We start from the raw sequence: 11,379 nt of genomic DNA on the forward strand, positions 1-11,379 counted from the left end.
TTTGAAAAGAAACACAAAACTGACGGGGGCCACTCCGGTGGAGAACAGAGACTGGACCTAACACCTTAAGATGATGCACAGCTCATATCTTTGTCGCTGTAAGTTACCAAAAGCGAAACCACACACAAAACACCGTCTCTCTCGTACTGTATGACGTGACGGACAACTAGTTGTCCAGTCCTGTTCCGTTCACACAGTACGAAAATTCAGAGAATGCGGTTGTGAGAAAATAACCGTACTGCCTGTGAACGTAACCGTATTAAGGACTCAAATACAGGACTGAAAACCTTATTCTGCTGCTGCGAACGTGGCCTGTGTGTGAACGAAACCGTATAGGTCTTTGTCAGGTGACGTCACACTCGTGAAAACCGAAGTGCATTATGGGTGTCGCCGCCATTTCTGAGGTATCCAAACAATTGCTGCGTTCCAATTCGCCTACTTATACTACGCCCTAAAAGTATGTACTCTTTCTGTGAACAAAAAGTACTTACTTTTGAGTGTGTAGCAAAAGAGTAGACAAGCTTTGGGACATACTAACACGTCATACAATCGCGTCAATTCTCTCTGTCGCATCCTGTCACCGTAAACTGGCCTGTCAATCATCTTACATCCTCCACATTTCATTTAGTTAATTTCCTGCCGTATCGGAGAGAAATGCAGCACGTTGATCTGCAGTCGCGGGTCTTTCATGTGGAGAACTGTCCTCATATTTATGCATAATGATGCATTTAAAAGTTAATGGCCATTCGGATCTTTATAAAAGTCCACATTGGTATTTGCAGATGAAAAATAACACGGGTAACATTAAATATATATTTTCTATCAGGTTAAAATGATTATTAGTCACTCAAATCTCTCAGCGTCGATCGCGCGTATCCGCCATGTTTTGTAGTTTTTTAACACTTTTTACTCGTGTTTGTAGTTCTGAACTGAATCCTCGTCCAATGCGCAATGGGTTGTGGGCAATATTAGCCTTTATAGTGTGCACGGATCCACACTTCGAAAATCTACCGGAAATAGTAGACCATCCGGGGACTTTTGGCATACTCTTTTCAACATACTATGCTTTGGGACACACTTATTTTAATCTCACATACTATTTAGGATGGGTAGTATGGACATTGGAACGCAGGGAATCTGTATCAGTGCAGAGTTGTTTCTTCTTTGGCTACTTTTCATTGTAAAAATGGCACATTTTTGTTGTGTGAAAAGCTGCAATAATATGTCCCACGATAGAAAATGTCAAAAACTTTACTACGAGATTAGATTTAGTCGGTTTCCTACTTGAAAAAAGGCTGTACGGAGAGTATGTAGAGGCAATAACAGAGGCGCCGGATCGCACGGGTTGCCGCGGTGAGACGCAAAACATCACTTTCGTCAAGATATCTCCATTCATGTATGTTTGCTTTCTACATTTCAAAAAGGTAAGTTAGAGGTTTCTGTTTTCTAAAGTAGAAAACGTTATAGCAACGCATTGTTTTGGATTGTATGTGCCATGAAACAAGTCAATTTAAACTGAATCCCTTTACTTGAATATGTCTACATTTTTTTTCTTAATTTTGCTACAGCATTTGTATACTTAAGGTACGACATTTTTGCTCTGTATCCATATACTGATTCTAATTTTCTGACTACTTTTTTCAGCTGTGGTCTGTGGACCTTTTCATTTCATTGCAGATCAGCCTGCTTAAAGATTATGGAGACTGACCCCAACTGGACACCATCCCTCCCTACATTAAGGCCACATCAGCATTAAACACAGGCTGTGTCTCAATCAGCTACCTAGTTCATTAGTTAGGGCACTGATCAGGACGGTCTCAGTCACAAAATTTGTATACACAATATACTGATTCAAGAGCTCAGAGCAGATTGAGATGCACACACAGACACTAAGTAAGGAAAAACAATCCAGTCTGCTACTTGGGTAAAGTTGGTTTTATATTTGCACATTCAGACTTCTGATAAATTCAGACTTTCCAATAAATATGCAATAAATTAATGTTTGTGAATTTTAAGCAGCGACATGATATTGACAACCAACGATTGTCAACTTACAACATTTTTCACAGTCGATCAAAATAGGCAAGTATTGTTCAATGGCATATTTACTTGTGAATGTCCACTGAATGTCCAATGTAGTGTGATTAACAAGGCTATTGAATACGGATGTGCGAATATAAAACCAACTTTACCCAAGTCAGTCAGCTAACACTATGGTCCATCAGGCTGGATAGAGTGATCATCTTCACACTGAGAAGATGCAGGAGGCTGGAGGAGATGGTGATCTGCATGTGCAGAAGTAAACCGACTTGATATGTACAGGATGTCTGCTGTTTGTTTTGGAGATGATGATGTTAATGTACTATACGGGTCTGCCAAACCTGGGAACCTTTATGGCGTTATTACAATTTTTTTTTTTTTTTTTTGTGCCTCTGATTCCAGACGCAGCAAATACAAATTTCAAATGCTTCTGTGAACCTTAATATACCTCAGATTTGATCTGCCTGCACAAAACTTCTAATGTTTCCCCTGAGACGGTATACAGAACAGTATAGAGAACATTCAATGAAACTGTGTCATATCTATGCAAACCTGAAGCTTTCAGCTGTATGGGCAGACAGAGATGATTTGCACAGAAATATGTCTCCTTTGTTTAAATACAGAGTAGCAGAGATTATTGACTGTTTTGAGATTTTCACAGAGAAACCATCCAATCAGCGCATGTTTGAATCTTTTGTAGAATTGTAGTGTAAAAATGTGCTGATGCTTTATCCAGTCTTGCATGAACAATAAAGCATGTATAATTACATTTTTCAGGGTGATTTGTAGATTTATGTTATATGCACTTATAGTATTAACAGGATAATTAATAATATACACAATCTGTAAATCAGATATTTAACTTGCATGACATATCTTTGTTTTTATTATTATTAAGGCCTTTGGACAAAAAAAAAGACTCAATGTCATTGACCCAGACAACACAGGTAGATGGAGGACAATAATTTACAAATTATTTTGGCTCTAAAAGGTATACAATATCAGAATGTACTATAATAAAATACACTATTAAATTCTACATACATATCTGATGATGCCTTGTTTATTGGAACAATGTTTATTATGTTATACATTGGTTTATGTACTTAATGCAATAAAGAAAAAAAAATGCATGAAAAAAATAGTATTAGTTCAAAATTCTTCCTGATAACACTAAACCATCCTTAATCATGCATTTGTTATATAGTTAACACGACATCATCATCATTATCGTTACTACTGTGTTATCGCAGTCCTTCCTTCAGAACATAAACAAATCCTGCACCCATTGTGAAATATCTGTGGGCTTCGAGGGATTTATAGTTTTTAAATTGTTCACTATGCGTTTATGCCATAAACAAGACAGTTAACAATATTTAAGTATGATGATTTAGGTAGCAATGCGGGGTCAGTAGCACTCCAACTTACTGCAGTCAGTTCGTACAGATCTATGTTATGAATGGATGAAAATTTCTCCAAACAACGGTCCCTGGCATCTTTGGTGAGTTTATCGCGATATGAAATTTTAACTTTGTTCTTGTGCTTCTTCATATTTGCGAGTTATTTGCTTGTTATCTCAACTCGTGTAATTTCTTTCATTCTCACAGTCAGCAGGGATACCACAAATATGGCGCCGCGGTGACGTCACACACAACAAAATCACTTGTCTGACAGACCGATTAAGGACAATGAAATAAATAAATATATAAATAATACATAGAAAAGCAAAATAAATAAATTATTATTTATACATTTATTTCCTTATTTATGTAAATATTTATTTTTTTCCACATTTATTTATTTTTACATTTATTTTACATATCTTTGTCCATAGGGTAATGAGGAGGGCGTGGTTTACCTCAGACATAGCAATCGAGCTCAGAGTATGTGAGGGTGAAGCATTGAAGCCACAGTGACACCCTGTGTACGGTGTACATATTAGGACTTCCTCACACCTCAGTCATACAACGAAAAGGCGTCATGTCTCAGACTGAAAGGCTTCAGGTCTCAGGAAAATGACATCAGGTGTCAGGTCTTGTACAATTAGGCATCGAACTAAACAGCTTCAGACAAAAAGGCATCAGACTAAAAGGCATCAGATGAAACGGACTCAGACAAAAAGGCATCTGTTTTGTTTTGTTTGTTTGTTTGTTTTTATAGCCTATCTTTCTTTTGGATTTTATCCCTTCAGTTGTCTTTTCTTTACTGTTACTATTCCCAAATTGATGTAAGGTGTGTGTGCGTGCATGTTAATTATGTAGAATCTATTTGTTGATGGTATTCATGTTGGCTATTTATGTAATCCCCTTGGCGAATAAGAAAAGAAAAGAACAGAAAAGAACATGGCGATTTTCACATCGGTCTGCAGAAAAACAGCAACAGGCTGAATGAAAATGTAAAAAATGTGACCCTTCCATCCAGGTAGAGGTATTCTGTTTTTATTGTTATTTTTATTTTTTATGCATTCCTTTTTTATTCTTATGTATTTGTTTCCTTTTTATGTAAAGCACTTTGAATTACCATTGTGTATGAAATGTGCTAAATAAATAAAATTACCTTGCCTTGCCTAATCGACTCTCTGACAGTAGTGCTGCGTCCCAATTCGCCTACTTATACTACGTCCTAAAAGTATGTACTGTTTTTGAAAAGAAAAAGTACATACTTTTGAGTGTGTAGTAGAAGAGTATGCAAGTTTTGGGACATACTACCTCGTCATAACTGCGTCTTTAACGGACGTTCTGTTGCTTAGTTACTCAGCCTGTAACTGTTTAAACTACCCTGTCAATCATCTTGTCACAGTTAAAATCCTCCACATTGAATTACATTTATTTTCCTACCGTTTCGGAGAGAAATGTAGTCGCACGTTGATCTGCCACTCATGGGTCTTTCATGCAGAGAACTCTCCTCATCTTTGCATAATGATGCATTTAAAAGTTAATGACCAAACACATCGTTATAAAAGTTCACAATGCTGTTGCAGATGAAATATAATGTGGATAACATTTAATAAATATCTTTTTGTCAGGTTAGACACTGCTATCATTCAAGCCCCTTTATCTTAACCGTCGTACCTCGCACGTCCGTCATGTTTGTAGTTTTTAAACACTTTTTATTCGTATTTGTAGTTTTAATCGAATCCTCGTCCACAGCGCAATGTGTTATGGGCAATATTAGCCGTTAGAAGTGTGCACGGATCTGTACTTCGAATTCTAACCGGAAAAAGTACACCATCCGGGTATCTTTGGAATACTCATTTCAACACTACGATTTGGGACATACTAATTCTTTTTTCGAATACTATTTAGGACGCATAGTATGCGAATTGGGACGCAGCATAGGTGGTGCTGGAACAGCAGAAATAAAGCCGTTTCCTTGGTAACCTCTGTACACAAAGCAGCTGTGCTTATAACAACAGATTCAAATAGCTTGAAATATTTTTTTTTACCTTTCTTATTAAAATAAACCATGGTTTTACTACAAATAAAACAAAATGGTTATTGTAGTTAACCATGGTAACCAAATTAACCATGGTTTTGCTACACTATAGTTTATGGTATTTGTAGTAATAGTAGTCTATCAATCCGACAAAAAAAAAAAAAAATCATATTTAACACTTTTAACCATATTTAACACTTTTAATTTTCGTACGTGTTCACGATAGTTTGCAACGCAAGCTGCAATGTGTTATTTTGCTACATGCAAAGAAAACTAGTAAATAATACAAATTTACAAAATAATCTCAGTGGGATATGTTGTATACAACTTAGTGTAACATTTAACAGAAAACTGCGTGTACGTGATATCACATTGAGGCGGGGCAATTCGCTTCTTTCTAAGTCCGTTTGGTCTGATGCCTTTGAGTTTGATGCCTTTTAGTCTGAGGCCGTTTTGTCTGATGCCTTTTTACCTGATGCCTTTTTACCTGAGTCCATTTCGTCTGATGCCTTTCGGTCTGAGGCTATTTTGTTCGATGTCTAATTGTACGAGACCTGACACCTGACATCATTTTTCCTGAGACCTGAAGCCTTTCAGTCTGAGGTGCGATGCTGTTTTGTCCGATGACTGAAGCCTTTTAGTCTGAGGCATGACACCTTTTCGTTGTGTGACTGAGGTGTGAGGAAGTCCTAATATGTACACCGTACTACGGGTGTGCTGAAATCCAAGAAGTTTAGCCTACTGACATTGATACTGACGAATGATGTGGATGGGTATTATGGCCAAAATCTTTTATCACGGGTTAAATAAAACTGCCCAGCATGTTGGGCAACCAAACCGCTGGGTTAAAACAACCCATTCGCTGGGTTTTCCATTTTCAACCCAACTTGGGTTGTTTTTAACCCAGCATTTTTTAAAGAGTGTATCTTCAAAAGTATAAGGAGAAATCAAAGACAAACTTTTCCCTTAGTCTCTCTCTAACAGGCGAAAACATGTAATCTCAAATGAAATGGCATCCTCCTCCCTACAAATGATCCCACAATAAAGATCTAATGAAAATTGAGCAATGTATTAACTTACAGGTCTTTTTAGATACAAAATATATGTAGTAGAATTTTTGTAAAATATTTTGAAGAGTTTTGAAAAAGTAGGTGTTAGAGTGATTTAAAAAAAAAAAGAAAAAAGAAAAAAGATGACAGTTATATGTTAAGACATGTTGTTTGCCATCTTCTTGCTGTTAGGCTAAAACAGAAACACCCACAGTCTCCACAAACCTAGAGGAAGCAAAGAATGTGCTGCAGGAAGCATGATATGTCAACATTCAACCCAAAGAATTGCTTCAAATGTGAGCATTCAAGATATATTTCATTCAAATATTTCTTCATAAAACAAAATTTTGTAATCTGACCATTAGTTATGAAGATGATGCAACACGTTTCATCATATATGTCTTATCTTAATATTGATAGTGAATGTGTTTTGAGTATTTCTCCGTAATGATCATCCTTGTTTCTAGGTCTGCCAACACAGAGCAGGAGAATGATTCATCCATCTACAGCACAGTGATCTCACAGTAAAATCCCCAGAGTTAAATCAACTCTGCTCAGAGAACATTTGGTCCCTCTCTGAATAGTGTTAAAATAAGATGGCCATCTGTGAAGATACAGATGGCCAGGTATGTTTCAGTTTAGTTTGCCCCAACCCTGGGTTTTAGGCACCATAAAAGTGCCTCAGCTTTTAGCTGTGTTCCAATTAAGTTTTTATTGAAATCTCTTACACTATCTTACAATCTCTCGTTTTTTTATTGTAATCTCTTGTAAGCTCTTTTTACCACAGTAAAAAAACATTACACAAACAATGCACTTCTACTGTATTAGCGATATAACACCAAATATAGAACATTTATTCACAAGACCAACGCGCTAATCCACAAGGAACTGATTCATGTAAACTGTAACCGACTGTCATAAAATGGTGGGCACTGACATTACATGATTGGCTGAGGTGCTTCACGTGATCCAAGTTAGCCGTTACACTTTCTCCAGATTCAGACCCCCGCACCTCCCCAATATAATCTCTGGTCTCTGTTTGTCTGCAATGCAAAGGTAAATAAAAACTGGTAGCCAGGCAACAGACAAGTAACCAATCCTGAGTGGCGATGTTATTGGCAACATTAACTAGTGTTTTCCTCATGCTGCGACTTTGGCAGACTACACCGGTCAATGTGAGACATGCGGGAAGAGTCGCCGTGATAAAAAAAAAAAGACCTTTTACCTTACAGCATGGTTTTAAAAGTATGATGTTAGTCACTGGTTATTGTCTGATACGGGTAATTATTACTAGTACTTTAACTCTTAATTAATAGTAATTACTTTAATTGTATTTTGTTCATTTATGACATATGGATAATGCTGTTAAATCACTGGCCTATATTTTATTGACGTTCAGCTAAGAAATGTAAGAGAGCAAAACTTAATAAAGCTGTTGATGTTGATGTGAAGCAATAACATGCAAAAACACATTAGGTGAATTTGATAAGTGTTATTTATCAAGTAAATGGAGGGAATGAGTTTTCTTAAATCATTTGAGTAGTACACTCAATATTGGGGTTTACAGTGTACTTACATTTGCTATACAAAAATATCTAACCAAAGCATACAGTACTTGAGTGAAAATAAAAAGTTTTAAATGTTTAAATGTTTTAAAATGTTTACAGTTTTGGAACATTTTGTAGGTAGCAAAATAATGTTTAGAAACCTTTAAGAGACTTTCATTCTCGTTTCATTCTTTTTTCTTTGTTGTTTTGGTCCTTATGTGAGACCATCAGCACTAAGGGTAGGAAGGAAAAGAAAATGCTAGTTTTTGTCTCTGCAACTTCTTCTTTCATTCATTCTTTTTTCACACAGTGACATAAAAACATCTTCTGTAAGCCAAATAACTGAAACAGTGAATTGAAATGCTACAAATTATTCTACTTCTCCTGCCTGGTAAGAAAAGATTTTCTTTGTCTTTTGTAAATTGTGTCTGTTGTTCATTTCTCCTCCAAAAATCAGATTTAATTTATATCAGATTGCAATAAACTGAATATTTATTGTATACATATAATCAAGAACAAAACTCTGAGGCCACTAGTAAAAATGTTTTATTTTGTGTTTTTCTAATTTTATAATGAAAGGTTGAACAGACAAAAAAATCTGAATTTCTTAATATCTTTCTTAATATCTTATATTTCTTAATATCTTTAATATCTTAGATATTTCTTTATATCTGTTATATATGGAGTTCATATGAAGAGTTCAGATGCAAAAGCCTTTAAGTGCCATCTGAAATTTTCTTCTAAAATTAGCATTTTTATCAAGCTCGTATGTTTTTTTCATTGCCATTAAAGTGAATTAACTGAACATAAACATGCAAGCTTGATAAAAATGTTCATTTTAGAAGAAAATTTCAGATGGCACTTAGAGGCTTTTGCATCTGAACTCTTCATATATTTGCTTATTTGATTATTGGCATATAAAAAGTGCAAAATCTTAAATATTTATTATTTATTTATACCATATCTTCAAATTTTCTTTATTTTACTTTTTTATTCTAATATTTGTTTATTTCCATGATGAAAATTGGAAAATTTCAATGTGGTCTCAGACCTTTGGATCCTACCGTATCTCTATTATTGCCTATTGATTCATTATGTAAATTATTTCTTTAAAAATGTCGCAATAGATAACAATATCTATAATGCCTCAAGATATATTTTAACTATCCCTTTTAATACAAATGCTCTAATTAAATAGTGTTTTGTGCTCTAGGTGTTCTCAGTACTGGGTGGAATGTGAATTATCCTGATCCAATCTGTGCTGCGAGGGGATCTAATGTCACTATTGCCTGTACATTTATATATCCACCTGCGCAAGTACAGCAAGTGCTATGGTGTTCAGTGGGACCAAACCATGGTGTCTGTATGAATAAACCATATGTTTATGACAGTGAAGACAACAAAAATCAAAGAAACTTTCAATACATTGGAGATAAAACTTCAAATTGTTCTCTTTTGATCAGTAATATTAATCAAACACATTCTAAAGAGTATAAATTCAGATTCATAACCAATGTGACAGGAGGAACATGGACAGGTAATCCTGGAGTGAAAATTTCAGTATACGGTAATTTGTTGTTTTTTTTTGTGTGTTTTTGCTTCTGCTGTTGCTGTTTTGTTTGCTAAAAGAATCTCTCAATTTCATTATGGTGCATTTGTCTTGTTTTCTGATAGATTTAAGGGTGTCCATGACCCGGTCGAGAGAAAATGGAAGTATAATATTTGGAGACTCTTTGAATCTGACATGCAAACTCAACTGCTCTGGTAATTTAGCTGAGGTTCAGTGGTTTAAGAATAGTGAACTGGTGCAACATTCAGACCCCGTCCTCACCTTTAGCAGTATAACTGCTAAAGACTCTGGGAGTTACTCTTGTTCTTTGAGAAACTTTAAAACAACTGTATCTGAAGAATTTAGAATTCACATTGAAGGTTGGTTGAACTGGTAAACATATTATGAGCATTTTCGTATCTACAGAATATTCATATTTGGAAAATGACATATTTATTGCACATATATACTTTAAAGTAAATAATTTCTTTTTGTTGTCCTCAATAGATGTCGCTGGATCCCCAACAGTTCTGATTATAGTAGTGTCTTTAGTCTCACTTGGTTTCATTATTGTAGCTGTGATGCTTATAAGAAGGTAGGACATTTTGTTTTGCTTGTACTTGCACACACCAGTGTATTCTTTCAGTCAGTCTGAGTGAAACAGTAACTGACAATGCACAATTTTAATAAGCACATAGAGCTCTGGTGAAAATAACATGAGTTTGAAAGTTTGCATTTGTGCATTTTGTGTAGCTGCCAGAGAGTTTTATGTTGGTCATGGCCAGTGGTTAAGGCTTGCGACACAAAGTTGACTACATGTATAGCCAAAAGAAAATGCTGAACAGCATCAGATCAGTTCATGCACCTATTTTTTGTTGTTTGTTTAATAAGGAATAATGAAATGGTAAATAAAAAGAAATAGTGTGCACATCTTTTTTTGCATTATTTAAAAAAAGAAATTTCAAAATTTTCTCAGAATCAAACCCCTTTCCTGAAATCATGCAAGATTTTGAATGCATCAGCTAAATTATGCTATTTATAAATCATGTCTTTCACATTTACTTTTGGAAGGAAAACAGAAACTCACAGAAAACCAAATAAGGAAGAAGAAACCCAGATTTCTCATTACAGCACTCACCAAACAACTGTAAGATATTTGTAAACCTAAATGTATAATGTATATTCTGTAGGGAGTAAAGATGTCATGCATAATAAGAACAAAAACAAGTGTTATCATTTTTATTACTGTGTGTTAGGTTACACTTTATTTTAAGGTGTCTTTGTTGCAGTGTAATTATACATTTAAGTACTGAGGAATATTAAGTAACTTCATGTACTATAGGGGTAAGATTGCTTTAGTTGAATGTATGCATAATTTACTGTTATTACTATAGTAACTAAACGTAACATTTGTAACAATGACACTGTAAAATAAAGTGTTACCCTGTGTTACACAGTAAATCATAATTGTAAAAGATATACATACCCCATTGAAATGGCACCAACATGTTGTGTTTTGTATGCTGGTGTTTGCTTAACCAGCAAGCCTATTTTGGTCAACCAGCTTCTTCAAAAAAAAAAACCAAACAAACAAAAAAAACGTTTCTTTATGCTGAGCTTAGCTGGTCTTTTCAGCAGGATAGGCATTAAATTGAACAAAATATGACAGCTGACAACATGTTGTTTGCCATCTTCTTGCTTTTAGGCTAAAACAGAAACACCCACAGCCTCCAGAAACCCAGAGGAAGCAGAGAATGTG

At 35.2% G+C, this 11,379-nt stretch overlaps 1 protein-coding gene across 1 annotated transcript; it reads left to right on the forward strand.

Moving 5' to 3' along the window:
• Positions 1-7,734: 7,734 nt before the first annotated feature.
• Positions 7,735-10,219, forward strand: sc:d156 (uncharacterized protein LOC100142634 homolog). The gene is made up of 5 exons (XM_067399080.1): positions 7,735-7,804; positions 8,382-8,462; positions 9,285-9,638; positions 9,746-10,000; positions 10,128-10,219. The coding sequence occupies exons 2-5, from the start codon at positions 8,432-8,434 to the stop codon at positions 10,217-10,219; spliced, it is 732 nt and encodes a 243-aa protein (XP_067255181.1). The 5' UTR covers positions 7,735-7,804; positions 8,382-8,431.
• Positions 10,220-11,379: the final 1,160 nt, after the last annotated feature.

This window comes from Chanodichthys erythropterus, chromosome 2, assembly GCF_024489055.1.
Source record: "Chanodichthys erythropterus isolate Z2021 chromosome 2, ASM2448905v1, whole genome shotgun sequence".
Lineage (NCBI taxonomy): Eukaryota > Metazoa > Chordata > Actinopteri > Cypriniformes > Xenocyprididae > Chanodichthys > Chanodichthys erythropterus.